Below are 23,269 nucleotides of genomic sequence, written 5' to 3'. Positions count from 1 at the left end.
TCTTGTAACCACACATTTTTCTGTTCTTCATTTTCATTTTGATTCATTCTGATCCTCGTTGTCGCATGTCTTGTATTTCTTTTTTCTTCACTATTGTATTTGAGTAGTTCTCGCTGCCACTTATCTTTTAACTGCATATTTCTATATTCTTCAATTTGGTTTTTGACCTGCTCTAATTGTCGGTTTCGCTAATATTTAAACTACATATATCTTTATCTTTATTTTCGTTTATCATTGCTTAAGACATTTTTTCAGTGCCTTTTGCCTTAGTTGCTTAGATTGGTCTTGTCACTTTTGACGGTCTAGGACTCCAGGTTGTTTATTATCACCCGTCTTACATTTAAGTTTCTCAGGCCGTTCTCTTAATCTTGTCTCATTTGATGGTCCAGTTTGTTCATTTTGAGCTTACGGTTTTGTCCTCTTTCGTTGTTTTTTGTTTTTTTTTACTCATTTTGTACTAACGTCAATTTACATTTGTGTCCCCTAGATATTATGAAACTGCTGAAAATGCCTTTTGAAGTTACAACACCGAATATAGGCACATGAATTTACACATTTCTGAATTTTGGTTCTGCAATGCTTCTAAAACGGTTTCAAATTCTATTTTCCTCTCAGTTCACTTTCAGCCAACATGATTGCTAAAATATTTATTCTATTCTGATTTATTGTTGATATTACATAGTTGTTTTTTTTATTGGTTTTTGCCTGGAAAATGATTTCCCTCCAGAAGCAATGCTTACTATAATTGTTAAGAACACTTCGCAATTTGGAAAATCAATTGTTTATTTTGATGGTGGCACAGGGCTCTTTCAAACCCGGGGCCTGATCAGGCCCAGTCATTCCAATCACACGTTTTCCGGCCCTTGTCTCAGTATTACCACTGATATCATTGCATAAACTAGAAACAACCACACACACATTACTTATACAGATAGCAAACAATAATAATCCATATGAAGACTTCTGGGGTCCCTACACTTCGAATTAGAAAAACTTGATTTCTCGCCATTAAATTCTTAAAATTAACACCAATTAGACCAATACTATGTTATTAATTTTAACACCTTTTGCAACTGCAACGCTAGTTCAGTTAAATCACCTTTTCTTAAACCAAATTAGTTCCTATAAATATACTTCTTGTCTTCCAGAAACTGTTCAATTCTATTATGGATGATTCTTTCGACAATTCTAGATAATCGTTCAGTTCGTGGTAACGAGCTGTAAGTAAGGGACGACCCAGTTCAGTAGTAACCGAAGCTCTAAAAAACAGAATTTTGATACCAATAGATATATCAAAAGAATCGGCTTATTATGCTGATTTTAAATATATAAGTTTCATTAAGTTCAATCCTACCGATTAAAGGCTACAAGCCTGAGAAAATTTCCCTTATTTCGAAAAAAAGGGGAACACCCCCTAAAAGTATTAGAATCTTAACGAAAATCACAACTTCAGATTTAACGTATCAGAAAACTCTTCAGTAATAGTTTCAAGCTCCTATCACGGATACGTGTTTATTTGTTTGTTTGTTTTTCCCAGGGTTGATCGTATCGACCCAGTGATCCTAGAGTATCGTAAGAGGGTACATTTGAACGGAAATTAAAAGTTCTAGTGCCCTTTTTAAGTGACCAAAAAGATTGGAGGGTTACTTGGCCCCCTCTCCAGCCCCTTTTTTCCTAAAGTCGTCCTATTATAATTTTTAGATAGCCATTTTGTTCATCATAGTTGAAAGGCCCAATAACTACGCCTTTGGATATAACATGACACTCCCCCAGTGCCACAGGGGAAAGGTCTTTAAGTCACAAAAGTTGCCTATTTTTTACACATAGTATTTGTTATTGTGAAGTATGTATACATATTCAGGTGAGGGGAATTTTTTCCCAGGGGGAGTTTTACATGGGGAGCGAAGTCTCCAGGGGGCGAACTTGTCAGGGGAAACTATACACTGAGGGAGTTCGCCAGGATTCCTATACAAAATTCTTTTTAAATGTCTTGCTTTCTCTTTTCCGTCTCAATTTTACACATGGAGTTGTTAAGGGTAATTGTCTGGAGTAAATTTTCACGGGGATGGAATTGTCTTGAGGATATTTCCGTGGGGTAGGGGATTTCTCCGTGGAGATGGGACCAGATTTCCCGGTAATACTTAAAAACGATCAGAAATTAAATAAAAAAAAACATGTTTTTTTTAATCTGAAAGTAAGGAGCAATATTAAAACTTAAAGCGAACAGAAATTATTGCGTACCTGAAGAGGATTGCCCCTCCTCAACACCTCGCTATTTACGCTAAAGTTTGAATTTAGCCCGATTTCTTTAAGAACGACTCCTGAAACACAATGGTCGTTTAATTAGAACAGTAGGTAGTTTTCTTTTTAAGTACTAAAAAAATTTAGCGTAAAAAGCGAGGTGTTGAGAAAGGTGCAATCCCCTTCATACACGTAATAATTTCTGTTTGTTTTAAGTTTTGTTTAATTAGAACAATAGAAAACTTTTTTTTGAAAGTATTAAAAACTTTAGCGTAAAGTGCGAGCTGTTGAGAAAGGTGCAATCCCCGTCATACACGTAGTAATTTCTATTCGTTTTAAGTTTTAACGTTGCTCCTTACTTTCAGTTGAAAAAACTCTTTTTTTTAATTTAATACCGGCAAAAGAAATGTTGGTCTGTAGTTACAATAATCGTCACGATCCCCACCTTTAAATAATTGCAAAATTCTGTTTTTTTTTTTTTTTTATTTGAACTCGAAAGCCAAAATAAACTTTACAATCCTCAAAGACACAAGATCAGAATTTTCACTCTTTCTCTTAACTCTACTTTTTAAAACAGTAGAAAACTTTAGCGTAAAGAGCGGGGCGTTGAGGAGCAAAAGCCCCTTTCATATACGGAGTAATTTCTGTTCGTTTTGTTTTAATGTCGCTCCTTACTTTCAGTTAAAAAACGTGTTTTTTATTTTTTATTTAATTTCTGAACGTTTTTGAATTAGGCTAATGCATGTTTTGATTTTGGCTCTCTCCACATAAATAATTAAAACGAAATTTGCATATTAATTTTTTTTTTGGCTAAATTGTTTTCTCATAGTTTTAATCGGAAGATTTTGAGAAAAAAAGGAGCGGAGGAGGAGGTCTAGTTGCCCTCCAATTATTTTGATTACTTAAAAAGGCAACTAGAACTTCTAATTTTTTACGAACGTTTTCATTAGTAAAAAATATACGTAACTTACAAATTAACTTACCTAACGAACTTCAGCATGCGTATGTTTTTATTACGTATATGAGTCACCCCCTCGTCAATACCTCGCTCTTTACACTAAAGCTTAAATTTTGTCCCAATTCCTTAAGAATGACCCCTGAATCACAAAGGCCGTAGAATAGATAGTTGAAATTACTAAAAAAAAACTTTAGCGTAAAGAGCGAGGTATTACGAGGAGGTGAACCCCTCATATGCATAATAATTTCTGTTCGTTTTAAGTTTTAATGCTGCTCCTTGATTTCAGTTGAAAAATCTTTTCATATTTATTTTTTCATTCTTTTTTTAAATAATGCTAGAAAATCCTCCACCCCCTTGATTGAAATTCTCTTTCCCCACGACAAATTTCTCCATGGAAGGATCCTCCCACGTACCCTCCCCCTTCAACTTCTCCTCTCCCCCAAAATCAAAAATCCCCCTGAAAACGCCTATACACTTCCCAATAACCATTGCTACATGTAAATACTGGTCTCAGTTTGTAACTTGCAGCCCCTCCCGCGGGGACTCTAGTGGAGTAAGTCGTCCCAAAGACATAATTATCAGGTTTTTGACTATGGTGAATAAAAATGCTTTCTCAGAATTTTGATTCGGTGACTTTGGGGAAAGAATGAGGGTGGGAGGGGGCCTAGGTTCCCTCCAATATATTTGGTCTCTTAAAAAAGGCACTAGAACTTTTAATTCCCGTTAGAATAAGCCCTCTTGCAACAGTATAGGACCACTGGTTCGATACGATCACCCCTAGGAAAAATAAAAAAAAAAAAACAAAAAGAAACAAACAAATAAACACGCACTGTCCTGTGCTCGGTCTTCTGGCAAAAAAACAAAACAAACGAATATCTACATTTTTGTAGATAAGAGCTTGAAACTTCTACTATGTGGTTCTCTGATACGCTGAATGCGATGGTGTTATTTTCGTTAAGATTCTATGTCTTTTAGGGAGTACTTCCCCCTATTTTGTAAAATAAGGCAAATTTTATCAGGCTCGTAACCTTTGGTGGGTAAGACTAAACTTGATGAAACTTATATGTTTAAGATCAGCATTAAAATGCAATTCATTTGATGTAACTAATTGGTATCAAAATTCCGTTTTTAGAGTTTCTGTTACTATTGAGCCGGGTCGCTCCTTACTGCAGTTCGTTATCACGAACTGTTTGATTAACGGCAAATTCATTGTGAGGGGAATAAATAACAATATCATCTACAAATATTAGTTTTCTAGTTAAATGTCTTTCGAATTACCTGAGAGTAAGTAGGCTGGAATAATTTTGACCCTACTTTGTGATGCCTGTGGGGGGGGGTCCCTCTACCCCTGAAAAAAGAACTTATCACTAAGTATATGACTTTTGAATCATTTTGACAACAAATCATTTAACACACCTTCGGTTACATCACAGAAACGCTCTTGGCATTCAACAGGCTAAACTGTCATCTGCGCTTTACTGAGAACAAAATATCTTTTAAAAGTTTTCTCTCTTATAACGCTAATAATCTAAAAGTGCGAAATCATAGGTCCAGTCTATAGTCGGACTACTTTCATTAGTTTTTTTTTTTTTTTTAAGTGACCTTGGTTATTCTGGCGATTCTATTTCGTTTGTTTATATCTTCAATTCTTAAATACTCAATTAAAAAAATATTGCTTGAAATAAATTGTTTCAGAAAAGTGGAAATGAAGCTCTGACGTTTAGAATTATTAGGAATGAATTAGAAATAATTAGGGGGCGTTGCCTATTTCTGTTCGCAATACTTTCTGTTCGTTTCAACTTTGACTTCATTACGTATGTGATTGTCTCATCTATTACTTGATATAGGCTGGGTGTCCACAAAGTCTGGATGCGTACAAATTTTAATATTTTATTCGACATTTTTGTATATAGGAGCTTGAAACTTCTACAGTAGGGTTCTCTAGTACGTTGAATATGATGGCTTGATTTTCACAAAGGTTTTTTCGAATTTTAGGGGGTGTTTTCCCACTATTCCAAAAATCTGTTAAATTTTCTCAGGTTCGTAACTTTTGATGTGTAACACTAAATATTATGAATCTTATATATTTGGAATCAGCATGTATATACTGATATCAAAACTCTGTTTCTTAGTGTTGAGTTTCGGTAAATTTTAAAAATTCGTATATATCCAGACTTTGTGGACGCCCTGTAGAGATTTATGTTCAGTGCAAGTTCGAATAATTGTTTAAATTTATTTTCCACTTCTTTGGCTCTGTGTAATTCTTCAATTTCCTTTGATTAACTCCTTTATTAGATTTTAAAAAACTTAATTCTAAATAAGTGTGCACCATGCTACGCAGTGTTATAAGAATTTGAGGACTTTTAGGGCAGACAGTTTTTTGTTAATCTATTACAGAAACCATTCATTCTAAGGTAGCTATTTTGTCTGCAGGACAGTCACACACATTGCAATAATACGCTTCCTCCAAAAGCCAAAAGATCAAGAAGAACATTTCAAGGATCAAGGTTTCTTTTTCTTGTAGGTTGAATCCGGAAGCTTTTTACAAAAAGTAACAGGAAATCTCCAAACTGGAGTGATTCTTAAAGATGTTACAATGGAAGTGCATGGGGGCGAAGTTATGGCCATTCTTGGCTCCAAAGGTAATTTTGTAATATCTGTTTTCGATTAAACTCTCGACATTATATGCATTCTGTAGCAGGTTCGTAACATCTCCGTGATAAAATTATGAACAAAATCCTAATTACAACAGTTTTATTGTTCCTAAAACAAAGAGTAAGGATACCATAGAAATTATCAAACAGTTCGTTGTGATGAACTGGTAAGGAGCGACCCGGCTCAATGGTAACCGAAACTCTGAAAAACGGAATATACCAATAGATACATCAAAAGAATCAGATTTTTATGCTGATTATAAATATATAGGTTTCATCAAGTTTAGTCTTGCCCATCAAAAGTCACGAGCCTGAGAAAATTTGCCTTATTTTTGAAAAAATGGGGACGCACCCTCTAAATGTCAGAGAATCTTAATGAAATCACACCATCAGATTTAGTGTACCAGAGAACTCTAATGTAGAGATTTCAAGCTCCTATCTGCAAAAATGTGGAATTTTGTATTTTTCGCAAGAAGAAAGATCACGGATGCGTGCTTATTTGTTTTGTTTTTTTTCCTAGGAGAGATCGTTTTGACCCAGAGGGGTCTCATTCGAACGAAATTAAAAGTTCTAGAGCCTTTTTTAAGTGGCCCAAAAATTGAAGAGCAGCTAGGGCCTCCCACGCTCATTTTTTCCCCTAAGTCACTTGATCGAAATTTTGACACAGCCGTTTTGTTCAGCATAGTCGAAAAATCTAATAACTATGTCTTTGAGGATGACTTAGTCCCCCACAGTCCCTGGATTAAGGGCTGTAAGTTATGAACCTTGCCCCTTGGTTACATACAGTATTGGCTATTGGGAAGTATACAGACGTTTTCTGGGGGATTTTTCTGATGGTTAGGGGGATCGTAAGGCTGGGGCTACTTGGGAGAATCTTTCCATGGAGGAAGTTTTCATGGGGGAAGCGACATTTCTGTGAAAGGGGCGCCGTGTTTCCAAGCATTATTTAAAAAATAATCAGAAATTAAATTTAAAAAAAAAAGTTTTTTCAACTGAAAGTACGGTGGAACACTACAACTTAAAACGAACAGAAACTATTACGTAAATGAGGGAGTTCGTCCCCTATTCAATACCTCACTCTTTACGATAAAGTTTTTTCAGTACTGTCAAAAGAGCTGTTTATTCTAATAAACAGGGGTCAGTAAAGGGGGTTTGTGATTCAGGGGTCATTCTTAAAGAATTGGAACCAAATTCGAACTTAGGCGTAAACAGCGAACCCCCTTATATACGTAATAATTTCTATTCATTTTAAGTTTTAATAATGCTCTTTACTTTCAGTTGAAAAAACGTTGTTTTTTTCAAACTGATTAAAGTCACTTTTTAAAGTTTAGATAAAGCACTTTAGGATTCTGCTTAAATGTTTCGTTTAATTGGGTATCGCTTCTGTACAATGAGTTCAATCCAAACAGTGGCTCTCGTTTTGATTCGGAAAAGCTCATGATTATTTTGTAGACAAGTCTGGAGTGAAGCCATCTTGATAGTATTATGACTAGTCACTAGGTTTAGAATTTGTATTATAACTTGAAATTCTCGGTTGTACAGAGAGAATTTCCGAGTCTCATATTATGGTTTATTTGTTCTTCATTTCGAGTAATAATAAATCGTGTTTTTTTTTACAATTTAAAATTGTATAAGACTCATTTCTGGTATTATAGCTGGTGAGACAAAGAGGATACCTGATAAATCAATTTATTGTTTTGTATGCTGTTCAATAACTTTGCGCCTAGTAAAATAATATTTATTTGTATGATAAAGTTTTTAAGATGATTTTAATTGTGTACTGAAAGTTACTCACATCAAACCTGGTGTAAGACTATGAGTAGCGTTATAGATTAGTTTGTTAGTGTTAGGTACCTACTTTTGACTCCTAAATCAACATTCTATTTTTTTGTATTTGGCTTTTGTGTTTCAGTAAAGTGATAGTATGTCAAATAGGCTGTGAAACAATAATTTTTATTCGTTCCAAGTTTCTAATTTGCTCTTAAGTTCCCTCAGAAAAACTTTTTTTTTTAAATTGAGCACGCTAAAACAATACTCGAGATGACAGCGCTAGTCTTCCGGTTTTTACGATTGTACCGAAGATTTACGACGGTTTTTTAATGTCATATAAGTTTTATATAAGAAACACTCTGTCCAAATCTCTTAAAAATGAGGTGGAATCCCTCCAAAATTAACTTCTGAGTGCGTAAGAAAAGGGGGAGAGCGAAAACAGAAATAAAAAAATAGCTCATTGAAGCTTTGAAAAAGTATTTTATTACTAAAGATACCGTAATAAAAACTCTTGGAACATATATAACATAAGCCCACCCTCCCACTGAAAAATTTCATCCAGTTGTCTGAGATTCATTTCTGTGTTCGTTGCTTTGTGTAAGGATGAGTCCTGAGATCACTTCTGTAAACGTTGAACACACCGATACAGAAAACTTTGGTTCCCCTCTACTTGGAAGATATGTCTACGGGAGTCGTATATTCATGAATGTCCAATTACTTATGAAAAAAGGAAATTGTTTTATATATTTCATTCAAAGTAATTAGTTTAAAAATGAAGTGATAATTATAATAATTAAATTACCATGAGAAATTTCAAACCATCTGTTAAGTATGGAAGCATAATGAAAGTTTTCATAACCCATCATTAATTGCAGGAAGTGGAAAAAAGGTTTTGCTGGATGTAATATCAAGACGTGCACAAGGTCCGACGAGAGGCCAAATATGCCTGAATGGGGTGCCCATGTCAATGCGACTATTTCAAGAATCATGCGCGTTTGTGACAAATAAGTGTGATCTTCTAGGTAGCCTAACTGTCGCACAGACTCTAAATTATGCTACTCAGTTAACTATTGGAAAGAAGGTAAGAAATAAGAAAATGCAGTACAAATCTACGATTGAGTTGGGGTCTAAAATTGACAAAATGACCAAAAATTAACCTCGAACTTCAATCTTTCGACCTATCTGATCCACCTTCGTTAAAACAACCCAACTATAAGCGAAAACATAAAAAAAAACGGTAAAATTCTAGTTAATTGACTTCTTGCTATCTCGGATAGGGGTTAGGTTAGGAAAATGAAACTTTCAGGGATGAATCTACAGACTAAAGTATCTCCCGGGAAGTTATTTTGAAGCAACTACCTCCACTCCTTCTACCTCTAGAGGGCCCTGACCTTTGATGACCTTTAAAAATATATATATGTTATAAAAGTGAAACCTTGCAAAATAGATCTTTTGCTTAATTGAAGTACAACAAAATTGTTTTCAGCTTCTTAACTTTGCTCAATTCCATTTTATAAGGTTTTAAAGATATGCAAATACATTTCCTAAATTTTGAAAAAAAAACATTGATATGGGCCAAAATTCTACTCAAATAACAGGAATCGCAATTTCAGAGCTAAAGGCAGAGAAAAAGCAACTAGTAACTGAAAATTCAGGTAAAATGTTGTTTTGTCAAAATTTCAATAGGTATAGACCTGTCATGTAGGCAAATTTCAGGGCTCTCTAGAGGGAGAAGGAGTAGAGATGGGTACTTTAAAATACCTTCGCGGGATATACTTTAGTCTGTAGATTCATCCCTGAAAGTTTCATTTTCCTAACTTAAACCCTTTCCAAGATAGCAAGAAGTCAATTAACTAGAATTTTACCAAAAAAATTATACTGGCTATGCTATGTTTCTTAAACTGGCTGTCTGTAACAGTATTGAAAGCAATCCTTCTGTTTTGCAGAATTTTCTTTAATCTTACATATCGAGGAGGGCTCCCCTTTTTGGATAATTCGAATAAATTTTGGAATAGAGAATTACGGCAAATACACAATTTTTTTTTCGCCCTTGAAATTCTAAATTTTCTTAATGTTTCTTAACATTGCTTTTACCTTACGGTTGTTTCTGTATTTGGGACAGAACATCATACAACATCTCGTGGATTTTTGGGCTAGCCAATAGTTACTACTCAAACTATTTTTTGTGTTCTGCTTCAAAATGTTAATATATTCTCATAAAAAATCATTATTTCCAGCTTTGTCGAAAGTTCAGAAAACTAGGTGATTAAAAATTAATGTTTACTCAAGATCTCATTCAACGATAACCAAAGGCTATATCTTTCCTTAACTATATACTGCCACTTCTTACGTTCTGTGGTTTCTATTAGTTCTAGTTTTTTTTTAGTGAGGTGTTTAGTTTGCAACTCATTTCTTCTCTATATTTTGAACCATGAATTGTTCTTTGTGGATAGGCGAAAGAGGATAAGAGCAATGCAATAAAATAAGGACGAAAACACGGGGCTGCTACCATCTGAACCTCTATTGCTAGAGCTAATGCTCATGAAAGAGTTTAATCTTTTGCTAAGGCTAATGCTGTTGATTGAGTTTAACCCAAGATAAATGACGTTTGAAAAGCGAATATCTTTGTTTGGATATGAAGCTTTCATAACTCGATGTGCGAATTTTTTCTCGAAGGTGGGGGGGGGGGCTGCATGCAAAAAATGCATTTTTAGACAAACAATTCTCAGTTAAAGGCTTTAAAAGTAAGACTTAAAGATATTTTAGTTCATTTAATAGTAACCATTTGACAGAAAAATTTATTTTAGGTATCTGGATTTATAAAGAAGTCACGCGTCAAACAAGTTATGGCAGATTTAGCCCTCCTTCATGTAGCCAACCGACCAGTTGGCCAACTTAGTGACAGCGAATATAAAAGGCTGGCTATTGGGATACAGCTTGTTAGAGATCCGGGTGAGTTCTTTCTATCAGAAAATCAAGATAAAAAGAATGCATTATACCACTATCAAACTTGAAAAAAAAAGTTGAAACAGAGCTATAAATGAAGTCACACTTTAATTTATGTATTTCTCCGAGCCTGGGCCATATTTGGCCTATACACTTTAGGAAGTATCTTTCTGTTTTGGTAGAAATGGATTCAGTATGGAATTTTTTATTTATTTATTGGTATTCCGGGCCTGATTTAGTAATACGGAAAGAGGAAAATAGAAGAGGCGCGAAGGTTTGGTTTTGTGCTGTTTTTTCTTTTTCAGAGGTTGCAAAGCACAGCGGGTAAAGCCGTGCCTGGAAACTCTGCATGTTGCAAATTGTTCAAGGAATGGTGACTCTTGGTGAAAAAAAAAAACAAAAAAAAAACAAGGAACTGACACAGCTTTATGCTTCTGTGTTGGTCCAATATGGCTAGGATTTTTTTTTTTCTTTTTTTTACAAACACCGGTATTAATATCTTACATAAAGAAAGCGGTCATTATTGGGGGGAAGTGGTGGCACTGTATTATTTGTTTCATTTATTTATATACCATGTAATTTCCTATTGTCTTTTTCGTTGTCAAGTAGTGAGTTATTGTCGTCATGCCCAGGTTATAATTTATTTCTTTTTTAAGTTAGACAAAAGATATGGCCAATTTATAAAAGTAAAGATTGACACTAGTGTCGACAAAAACAAATCAGCAACGTCATCTAGCCTATGTGCGTTTCGTGGCATTTGTTCCAAGCTTCGAATGTGTGTTTTCCAGAAACTGAATCCAGATACTAGTTATTATACTAATTTTGCCAATTACCCTGATTTTTGCTTATTATTACAACAATAGATTGCCAAGGAATACCAAAACAAAGAAAATAGTCTGAAAGAGACAAACGGGTGCATGGCCAGGCTAGTAAAGTAAAATGAAGAGAAACAAAAATCAAACAAATATATATATATATATATATATATATATATATAGTTAGTCTGTTTTGGTTTTATAATGTTTTCTATTTATTTTATTTTAGTTTTAGGTTTTAGCTGTTTTTTCATTAATTCTACATTTAAGACGCCTTGTTTTATACATATTTGATTTTTGTTTCCCTTAATTTTCCTTTACTGGCCATGGACCATTTTTGTTTCCCTTTACCAGCCATAGACCCGTTCGTCTCTTTTAAATTCTTTTCTTTGTATGCCGGACCAGTTCAGCTTTAGATCTTTTATAAGGAACACCAAACGCCATAACACCAGTGAACGGCAGTGAAAACCAGATATTCAAATCCAAGTAACAGATTCTGATCGAGCCTGGTCCGCTCTTTCAACCTTACGGTAGTTTTGACTTGGATGGTCACTGGGACAGGTAACATTAGCAACTAAATCAATCGGAAGTCGTTCAGCTTGCAAAAAAGTAAGTAAACCTTAAAAGCATTTACAGTTGTCCGAAGCTAATTACCAACTCAAATTAAATACAACTTAAGTGAGTTTTTTTTTTTTAATCTGAAATTTCTGATTTCAAATTTTGGAAAGCTAGATTAGGACACAAATTTTAAATTCAAATCTTGGGTAAAACATATAATAAATGGAGACCAATAGACATTACGCAAACGGCGCAATGTTTGCACCAGTGTTAACATGAAAAATAGCTTGCATAAATTCTGGTTACTCCTATTTTATAACGTCACTAGTTTTTGTTTCAAAATCCACAACTTCTTATTTATCCTCCTTTCTGAAAACTTTCACTAAACAATCAAGAAACATTACAATTTCTCCAGATTCTGGGTTGTGCAAATACATTACTTAAAAAAAAGATTCTGTGATAATCTAAATTAATGACAGTAATATTATCAGACGACCTATTGGCACATTTCGAAGCTTTCAGTAATTTCTATGTGGTTTATTACCAGCAGGGATTTATATACAACCTATCGTTTTGCTCAGGACTCAAAAATGCAATTTTTTGTCGTGAAAGTAAATAATGACGTTAATGCTTAAAACATGTAGGAATTCCCTTTAAGTATGAAATACCTCCTATTATAAACCAAATCCTATTTATAATGAGATTTAGCTTCCGACTTAGAGAAAATAATATATAGTAAAGGGGGTTGGTTTGCTTTTGCGGAAATATGTTTCTTTTTTAAGTTGAACTTTAGAATAAAGAATAAGGCCAAGGCTGGAAGGACCATGATATTTAAGATACAGCCTTCACGTTAAACGTTTTAAAATAAAATCTTAGATTTCGTTAGAAAAAACTTTTTGTTTAATAATCAGAAAAGGTTAGGCTAAACCTAAAAAGTAATGTTGATAGGTCATTTATCTATAATTATGAGTTTTTTAATATTACCCCCACATCTCCCCACGACAAGTTTTCACTTTCCGTGTATCCTCACTGCTCACAAGGGCAAGGTGCTGTAAGTAACTTTCCAAGAAAAAAAATCCTCCGGTCATTTCACCCAAGATAGTTAAAAGTTAAGAAATTCGGAGCGGTGAGATACTTTGTAATTTTGGTCAGATCGATTGTCGGGTTGTGGGTGCAGGCCGTGAGTGACCCTTGAGCAGAGTGATAACTTCATACTGCGTTTTCCACTACAGCGCTCATGCTGCATGTTTAGCTTCTGATCTGATTAGTGCCTTGAATGCCCTCAAGGGAAATCGGTTCTTTAAAAAACACCTTATCTCGTCCATTGTAAACTTTTTAGTTTGTGTGGTCACACAATTTAAGATTCATTGGGTGGTATCTCCATAGCTGGTAGAACTTGAACAGGAGATCCGAATAAACAACAGAAAACAAAAAGCACAACACCAAATTTCCCAAAAATCTTATAAAAATCATTTAATTTCATTCATTTTCGGTAGTATATAGATAAATTTAATTTTAATGAAACTTATATCATCAGAAAGTATGGATTTTGTTTTTTGCTTCAGCGGAGCAGAATCGTCTTTTAAAGTTTAGGAAAGGACAGTCCCTAAAAATATTCTTGTATACCTGTTCATAAAACGCTGAAAACCTGTTCAGAAATAATGTCATCTGATTAACCTAGGCACTTTGGGAGTTCCTATGGTGTCACCAGCTTTGATTGATAGACTGGCCCATACAGTTTCACTGTCTTTTCAACCAAATTTCATAGTCAAACCATAGATTCTCAATAGATTTCAATGATAACCTATTCCCTTGGATGGATTCGCTAATGGACCCTCTGTCTTTGGCATGTTCAGCCGACGTTGAGGCTCGCAAAATGATCTGTAGTGTATCAAATCCTCTTAAATGCAAGTTTTGGTAAAAACCAAGTACTGTTCGGTAAATATATACTTGCACTACTTTGGTTTTGGATATCTGTATTGCAGTAACACCCTTGTAATCAACAAGCTTAGGAAGTCTTGAGATCAATTTATGGTGGAAGCTGAAAGTCATTTGCCAATAATGTCAGCTATGTATCGTCGCTGTCGCGTCTAAAAATCGCTTCGACATTTTCATATTTCTGATATAGTTAACAAAAGCTGTTGGTTAAGCTGCTCTCAAAAGGGTATCAGCAAGACAATGTAGATAAGGAGAATCAAAGTGTGACTGGATATACCTTGCCCTTGTGATCCCTTCTTTGAATTACATAAAAAAAACTAGTTTTTTAACTGAAAGTAAGGAGCGGCATTAAAACTTAAAACGAACAGAAATTACTCCGTATATGAAATGGGTTGTCCCCTCCGCAATCCCTCGCTCTTTACGCTATGTTTTAAAAAACAGAATTGTGGCAAAGAGACAAACTTTAGCGTAAAGAGTGAGGGATTGCGGAGGGGACAACCCATTTCATATACGGAGTAATTTCTGTTCGTTTTAAGTTTTAATGCCACTTCTTACTTTCAGTTAAAAAAAACTAGTTTTTTTATGTAATTTCTGAACGTTTTTGAATTAATGCATGTTTGATTTTGGCTCTCCACACATAAATTATTAAAATGAAATTTGCATATTAATTCCTTTTTTGGCTAAATGGCTTTCTCTTAGTTTTGATCAGACGATTTTGAGAAATAAAGGGTGGGGAAGGAGGCCTAGTTGCCATGCAATTTTTCGGTTACATAAAAAGGCAACTATAAATTTGAATTTTTAACGAATGTTTTTATTAGTAAAAAATATACGTAACTTAAGAATTAACTTACGTAACAAACTTTTATATTCTTAAATTTTTATTATGTATATGAGGGGGTTTGTACCCTCGTTAATACCTCGCTCTTTACACTAAATCGTAAGTTTTGTCCCAATTCTTTAAGAATGACCCCTGAATCAGAAAGGCCGTAGAATGAATAGTTGAAATTACTAAAAACACTATAGCATAAAGAGCGAGGTATTTATCTCCTCCTAAATACCTCGCTCTTTATGCTAAAGTATTTTTAGAACCCCTTATATGCGTAACAATCTATGTTCGTTTTAAGTTTCAATGCTACTCCTTACTTTCAATTGAAAAAAACTTTTCCATGTTCATTTTTTCATTGTTTTTTTTTATAATAATTTTAGAAAATCCTTCGCCCTTTTCATTGAATTTCTGTTCCCCCATGACATATTTCTCCAAGGAAAGATCCTCCCACATAGCTCCCTCCCCTCAAACCCTCAATCCCACCCCCAAAACCAAAAAAAAAACCTGAAAAGGTCTATACACTTCCCAATAACCATTATTATATGTAAACACTGGTCGAATTTTGTAACTTGCAGCCCCTCCCCCAGGGGCTGTGGGGGAGTAAGTCATTCCCAAAGACATTAGTTATTATGGTTTTTGACTATGCGGAACAAAATGGCTATCTCAGATTTTTGTTCTGGTGACTTTGGGAAAATAATTAGCGTGGGAGGGGGCCTAGGTGCCCTCCAATTATTTTGGTCACTTAAAAAGGGCACTAGAAATTTTCATTTCCGTTAGAATGAGCCCTCTTGTGACATTCTAAGACCACTTGGTCGATACGATGACCCCTGGGGAAAAGAAAAAAAAACAAACAAACAAATAAACACGCATCCGTGATTTGTCTTCTGGCAAAAAATACGAAATTCCACATTTTTGTAGATAGGAGCTTGAAATTTTTGCTATAGGGTTCTCCGATACGCCGAATGCGATGGTGTGATTTTCGTTAAGATTCTATGACTTATAGGGGTTGTTTCTCCCTATTTTCCAAAATAAGGCAAATTTTCTCAGGCTCGTGATCTTTGATGACAAAGATTAAATTTGATGAAACTTATATATTTAAACTCAGCATGAAAATCCGATTCTTTTGATGTATATTTTAGCATCAAAATTCCGTTTTTTAGAGTTTCGTTTACTATTGAGCCGGGTCGCTCCTCACTACAGTTCGTTACCACGAACTGTTTGAAACAGGTAAATATAAACAGTTTTTGGCTATAATGTCAGATGTGCGAAAATGCCACTGACGATATTGTGTTGCGCTTTAAGATGTTCTTTCTACAATTTTAGTCTCTAAAGCCTCCAAACCCTAAAAATTGGCGGTTCATGCAGATTTAGAGGGTCAGTTGGGGCAAGTAGTATTTGCCCCCATAGATTCCTTCCTCCTCCTATTAAGCTGAGAATTTTGTCCTAGGTCTTTTTCATTGAAAAATGCTCTTTTTTGTTGAAAAGCAAATTTTCATTGATAAACAATAATCTTGCCCCTCCCCCTCAAATATTTTGAAAAGCACATTGTGCCCTTCGTTTAGAATTATAGCGTTCCTTATCTTGAAAGACAAACTCCTATTAACGTTGAAGATAATAGGAGGTATTCCTCCCCTGGGGCAACAAAACCACCTTTGGAGCGATCGCTGAAACCACCTTTGGTTTGTAGTTTCGCTGAAGCGAAACTACAAAAAGTAACGTGGGAGAATCATCTTTCACGGCAAGTGCGACATTAAAAAATAGAGCACGATGAAAAATGAAACAGATGCACCGGATGAAATGTATTTAACCCGGGTTGAATTGAAGCAATGCACATAGTAGTACTATAGAACTGAGAACCTCTTAAGGGTCATCCGTGGTTTTATCGGGGTGGATAACCCGAGTTTTTCATTTTGTATGCTTTCTACTGTATTTTGGCATGGCATGTATTCTTCTTTCCTTCTAATTGAATAGTTGGGAAATTGATGAAAATGACCAAATGATCCTGCAATTGATTATAATTAAGTAAAATTTGAGCACTAAGTAATAAAACCAAAGTATTATTTTCAAATATATTTTAGCTCTGACTTAGAATCAGCCGACATAAAAAGTGAAATCTTATGACTCTGCTGTATATAAATTGAGAATATACTTGCTGTAAAGTTTTTATCAATTATATACAAAAAACCGGATATTAGATTCGTGATCGCCATTAGGGCTGCCGAAAGCAGTTTCATTTAAATACGGATGGCGGGGAAAATCAATTTCGGTTTTGACTTAATAGGGTTTTTTGTTTCAAGAATGGAGTTTCTTTTCTTTTTGTCCAAGTCAAAATGCAGCAGAATAAATATTTTTTCGATGAAGCTAACAAATATAACATAAAATTCCTATGCACAAAACTACTAACACACAATCTATTTCCCTGGATTTTACCCCATCACCACAGAAAAGAACTGAGGAAATGTACAACAATTTTGCAGCTATTGGAAAAAACCAGGCAGATCCCTTTCTCGTTGTGCTGAAGTTTTTTAGTGCTTTGAAAAAGCTTTTTATGTAAGTTAAACGGCTCTTGTGTTTCACGAGTCGTTCTTAAAGAACTGGGACAAAAAGTCAAACTTTGGCGTAAAGAACGAGGATTGAGGAAGCGGTTGTATGTTCATTTTAAGTTTTAATGTTGCTCGTTATTTGCAGTTGATTTTTTTTATTATTTGATATTGATATAGAAACGATAGTTTTTGTTAACTGCGGTACTTTGAAGATTTAGCACCCCCTCCCCCCTTAACGATTTCCCGAAAATGGTCAACAATGCTTCTGGAGAGAGATCATTCTTCAGGATAAAACTAATAAAAAAAAGTGTATAATATCAACAATAAATCATGATAGACTACATAGTTTAGCAATCATGATGACTGAAAGTGAAGACACAAGAGAAATAGATTTTAAAGCTATTTTAGAAGCATTTGCAGAACAAAAACTTATAAATATGTAAATTCATATGCCCGTATTCGGTGATGTGAAGTTCAAAAGGCATTTTCAGTAGTTTAATAATATCCAAGGGATAAATACGTAATTTAACGTTAGCACAAAATGAGTACAAGATCAAGAGAACTACCTGAGAAATATAAATGTACGACAGGTGATAATGAAAAGATTAGACCTTGAAAAGTGATTAGACAAATCCAATCAACTAGGGCAAAACGCACTGACAAAATGTCTGAAGCAATTATAAGCGAGAATAAAAATCAGAGATGTGTAGTTTAAATATTGGCAAAACCGACAATTTGAACAAGTTAAAAACGAAAATGAAGAATGTATAAATATGAAATTATAAAATAGTGGCAGTTCACAACAACTCGAAAACGAAAGTGAAGAGCGAAAAAAAATATGCAGCTACAAGACATGCGACAATGAAATTCAGAATGAATCAAGGTGAAAACGAAGAACAGAGAATGTGTGGTTCGAAGACATACGGTGGTGAGAAAAATAAGTGTGCAATTAGAAGATAATCAGCAGCTAGAATTACAAGCAACAGCAGGAATAAGAACTTGCCAAAGATGAAAGTGAAGAGCAAAGAATTGTAGGGTTAGCAGATATGACCAAATTCAGCAGATTCAGAGCCCAAATTTGTTTCTGAAGTATTGTATTCTCATTATATTTTGGTATATTTCATAAGGACTGACCTAACTCCACTTCTCAAGTGTGCACCAGTATATACACAAGTACCAAAAAAATATTATGTTTGAAGAACAGCAACCATCACAATCTTCGATGCCTACAAATTGTGGCATAAAACCTAGTAAAAAACTACAAAGATACCATAAACTGCCCAAGTGTTGTTTACACCTCATTGGAGCCCATCAACTCTGTATGTATTCACTGTGGATCCTCCATTATCCCAGAGTAAAAGTAGACAACAAAAATTATTTACTTGGAAGCTGCTGCCTGCTTGGTCGAATTGCATGTTAGCATCAACAATTTCCAAATGTATTTGTTTAGCGAGTTACAGGACATTACTTGCTCTCTATAGAGTTCCACAAACATACGAAACTGGAACTCATGTTTCGCTTTAGCTTCATTCAACGTAAGGGATGATCAAACCAAAAATAGTCATAAAATTTTCTGCTCAAAATAGCTGGACAAGTTTATCAGAAAATCAGTTTAGCGGCCCACCTATCTAAGACCACTGAAAGGTGATTTTGAACCATATTCATATGGTCGAATGTACTTTTTGGGCCCCAATGTAGATGTTAAAGAACACCTTTCACATCTTTTAAATTATTAGATCAGTCGTAACCCAATAGATCTCTAGAAAGAAATATTGTGAGACACAAACAGCTATGCTAAAGGCTATGTGAAAATGTAATATACATATATATATATATATATATATATATATATATATATATATATATATATATATATATACATATATATATATATATATATATACATATATATATATATATATATATATATATATATATATATATATATATATATATATATATATATATATATATATATATATATATATATATATATATATATATATATATATATATATATATATATATATATAAATTTTCTAGAAAATTTAATATATAGAAGGGGGACCGTAAAAAAAAATTACAATTAGACCCCACACCCAGTCGATCCGGTCCTGTAAGAAGGCATACGAAACCCCTATTAGTAACACATATCACTTAAAAAGACAGATCAGATCATGATCTTAAACCATTACAAGACAAAGGAAATTGTTTCATTCTTCTTTATGACGATCTTAAGAGATAACTCATGTTCACCTAGTTCATTGTGCTGAAATTCGTTTTAATTTTAGTTGTTATTCTACTTGATGAGCCAACAGTGGACCTGGATCCCCTTCACACATATCTAATCGTATCTATCCTTTCGAATCACGCACGGAAGTATAACCGAATCGTAGTGATGACAATGGAAAAGCCTCGGTCAGACATTTTCCCGTTTTTGGATCGTGTCACATATTTGTGTCTTGGTGACGTAGTTTACTCCGGATCTACACGGTTAATGCTTGACTATTTCCGTAGCATTGGTTTCGCCTGCCCAGAGATGGAGAACCCATTGATGTACTATTGTAAGTCAAAATTGATCCTTCTTTATGCTTTTTCAGGGACACCCTGAAACTTAAATGAAATGTGTTTTACCCAAGACTAAAAATTTTGTTTGCGGGAAAAGGGCTAGAAATGGAAAAATATGCATAAGAGTTTTATTGAAAATGACTTAATAAATATACGGTAGAGGTTATCTGAGTTAATGTTGACCAAGAGTATCTCGAATAAACAATCAACAAGGAAACATTTGGTAAAATCAATGTAACTCGACCAAAACTGTTAGATAAGCGTCTGTTTTTGTATTATGAATGAAAAATTACAAGGAGTAACAAAATACCACGATCGTCAATGATAGCGATCTCCCACTGCGCAGTACCATACACAAAGAAAGAGACTATAATTTTTGTTTACGGTGCCCTCACCACCATGGTATATTAGATTGTTATTTTAATAAAGTACTTTATATTTTTTAGTTATTGACAGTTGGCAAAGCGCTAAAATAACTGGCATTGTACTTTAGCAGGGAGTGCAGTTATGCAAGTAGAATACCTCGGTTAAAATAGAACTTGGTTAGTATTTTTCCTCTTTTATGCTCCTTTTTTTTGGGCCATAAAAATGTCCTTTGAAATTTGATGTAGGATCTTTGTTGTTTTTTTCTAATAACTGGTGGAATAGCGCTATCCAAAAATTTTTTGGATTGGGCTATTTTATGGCCCTTTTTTGGGCCATAAAAATGTCCTTTGAAATTTGATGTAGGATCTTTGTTGTTTTTTTTCTTTCTAATAACTGGTGGAATAGCGCTGTCTAATTTTTTTTTGGATAGAGTTATTTTTGTGGCCCTTTTTTGGGCCATAAAAATGTCCTTTGAAATTTGATGTAGGATCTTGGTTTTTTTTTTCTAATAACTGGTGGAATACCGCTATCCAAAAAACACCGAACGTCTGTTAAGAACTGTTTTTCGTGAAATTCTTAGTGAGTTTTCAGAAAATTTAAAGACACTAAAATAATTGTATTTCTATTATAAGAAGAATATAAAGCAATGCTAGTTGTTATTATTGTTGTAAATATCCTGCCACGAACTAGCTAATTACGTAAAACTTCTCATCAGAAAGTACTTTTTCTTTCATGACTCATTAAGTTAACCCTCACGATTCTTTTCATTCTCTTTTCATTTTCAGGTTAAGTTTAAATTTGGTAAAAATTTTGGAATGTTTCAGAATTGTGTTAGGATAGTTTAAAATTATTTAATCAATCTAGTTACTAAGTTTATCGTCAGATGTTAATCAAACTTCTTTGTCGTCGGCATGTTGGGAACCAGAAGGAAGGGGTGTGGCCCCTTACTAGGTCCACTAATGGCCTTGCTCGCATAATTTGCTGTAACTTAATTATTAATCTTTAATATGACATTGCAAATGGCTTTTGCAGATGCCAAAACAAATGATCTTAGTCATGCGCATTTCTAGGATTTTCTGTTTTGGAGGAAGGGACGGGGTTGGTTTTCTTTTTCTTCTTTTGTTTAATTCTTTACATTCAGTTCTCGTTTTAGCTGTCTTAGCATAATTATCTTCAATTTCTAGGGAAATTGTCCTCGCTTAGGCTTTGAGCGGTAGCTAACAGAATTTATAATGGTAGCTAACAGAATTTAAACAGAATTTATAGCAGTTTAAATATTTGATTTATCTCCTTTTTTGAACAAAGAGGCAAAATGGTTAAAAACTAGTGTTTGATTATCTCGTTAATGAGCTCCTCAGTACTGCAGGCAATAAAAATCAAAACAATATCAATGAACACATGTGAAAAAGGAAGTGACCATATTTAATGTAATTGCAAGTCTACATTCATGCCCACCGCGTAATTTCCCTTTGAAAAAAAAAAATAAAACTTTGGAACTGAAATATCAACACGAAGCGCCAAATTTCCGAATCAAATGTCATCACGTTATGGTATTGTTCAAATAAAACTTATTTTTAACTTGACTATCGTCATAAATTCATTCTTTGTTTTTCATTCCATTTTTAAACTAATATTATCTTTACCTTTTGCATTTTTACAGCCATACCGATTATTCTCCTTTCCTTTTTTATCTCTTCAACGTATTGCATTCTTCCTTATCCCTTTAGCCCGATTCGTCTTATTTCTCTTTCTGGCCGCGAATACCAATGACATACGCGTGCCTACCCATAAAAATATCTAAAGTCGCTTATGTTTCTACTTGTTTATGTGTTCTCCAGAGCAGGTGCATCTCTGTCCGGCTTTGGATTATGGTTGAAATAGGTAATGAATATACCGTATAAATTTATCTATGGAGATTGACTGATGTATAAACACGGATCTGCAATAGTATCCCACCTATAAACCTTTTCTGGTTTCGCAAATATTTTTTCAACTCTCACTTTGTGTCACTGCTTGGTATTCTTTGTACTGTTTAACCTCGAAAATCGAAAGGTCGTCTAAGAAACGTTTTTTGAGGGCTTAGGTCCTCCCAAGCCGGTTGGCGCATCAGACAACAACGGTGTCTCTCCGCTGCGACCTCTCTTGTGCTTTACACCGAAGATGTTCAAGCGAAGATCTGGACGGTGCAGTATCCTTCTCAAAGCATCGACCGAGAGTTGCCCTTCGTTACTTGTAATAAAAAAAAAAAATACAGAAAAAGCCTTTTATTTTTTTGAATTTAATGACACTGAAACGTTTTTACAAATAGGTTCAAATATTTATTATCAAGTGATATTAATTTATGTATATATTGGGAGGGTGAAAATAAAATGATTAAGTAAAAGTTCATTCAGAAAGGGAGAAGCGCTTGTGCTGTTTTCAGAGACATGGCCGGGAATGCTTGTACTTTTATCAAACAATTCAGCAAGTGCATACCTTGTGAACTAAATGACATATACTGTTGAAGTTGAACTAAACCCCAATTGTTTTAATTTCAAGTTAAATAAAACGATTTATCCAAGTCAACTTTGTATCCAGTCAAATCCGGTTTGCGTAGAGCATTTTTGAGCTCTTGAAGTTGAATGATATCTATATTGGTATTTATAATATTTTACAATTTTAGTATGTTTATCCACTGTTGATCGTCGTTCGCGTGAAAGATTTATTGAATCTTCAAGTCAAATAGCAGCTTTAGTAGAACGATTTCGAACCGATGGGGCACCATTTCGCCGTTTGGTTTCAGTGGGACTCGACACTGAGCCGGTTGACGTACAGCATCGTGTTCCACTTACTGCTTATGGAAGTCCTGGCACATTTCAAACATTGACTTCCTTAACGAGGTAAGTATTTATTCTATTCTAATAATTGCTCAAAAATTGAGAATTGATTTCGACTGAAAATAAAAAGAAAAGATCATGCATTTAAGAGCATGCCAGAACACATCACAAGTGGAAAAACTTACCAATGGAACAACAATTTAAGGGTCTGTGCACAACAGAATTTAGAGGCTAAAGCACCCTCTTCCTTCCCTGCTTTTACATAACGAA

General features: G+C 34.4%; 1 protein-coding gene across 1 annotated transcript in view; it reads left to right on the top strand.

Annotated features, from left to right (window-relative positions):
• The window catches only part of LOC136028124 (ATP-binding cassette sub-family G member 5-like), a 56,949-nt gene that overhangs the window by 15,539 nt on the left and 18,141 nt on the right, over positions 1 to 23,269 (top strand). The window contains exons 2-6 of the mRNA XM_065705770.1: positions 5,724 to 5,841; positions 8,499 to 8,704; positions 10,431 to 10,575; positions 19,541 to 19,813; positions 22,846 to 23,062. Coding sequence (XP_065561842.1) covers positions 5,724 to 5,841; positions 8,499 to 8,704; positions 10,431 to 10,575; positions 19,541 to 19,813; positions 22,846 to 23,062 — 959 coding nt within the window. The remainder of the gene's footprint in view (positions 1 to 5,723; positions 5,842 to 8,498; positions 8,705 to 10,430; positions 10,576 to 19,540; positions 19,814 to 22,845; positions 23,063 to 23,269) is intronic.

This window comes from Artemia franciscana, chromosome 1 (assembly GCF_032884065.1).
Source record: "Artemia franciscana chromosome 1, ASM3288406v1, whole genome shotgun sequence".
Classification (NCBI taxonomy): domain Eukaryota; kingdom Metazoa; phylum Arthropoda; class Branchiopoda; order Anostraca; family Artemiidae; genus Artemia; species Artemia franciscana.
The sequence above is the reverse complement of the archived record's forward strand: the minus strand, read 5'-3'. Positions and strand labels throughout refer to the sequence as shown.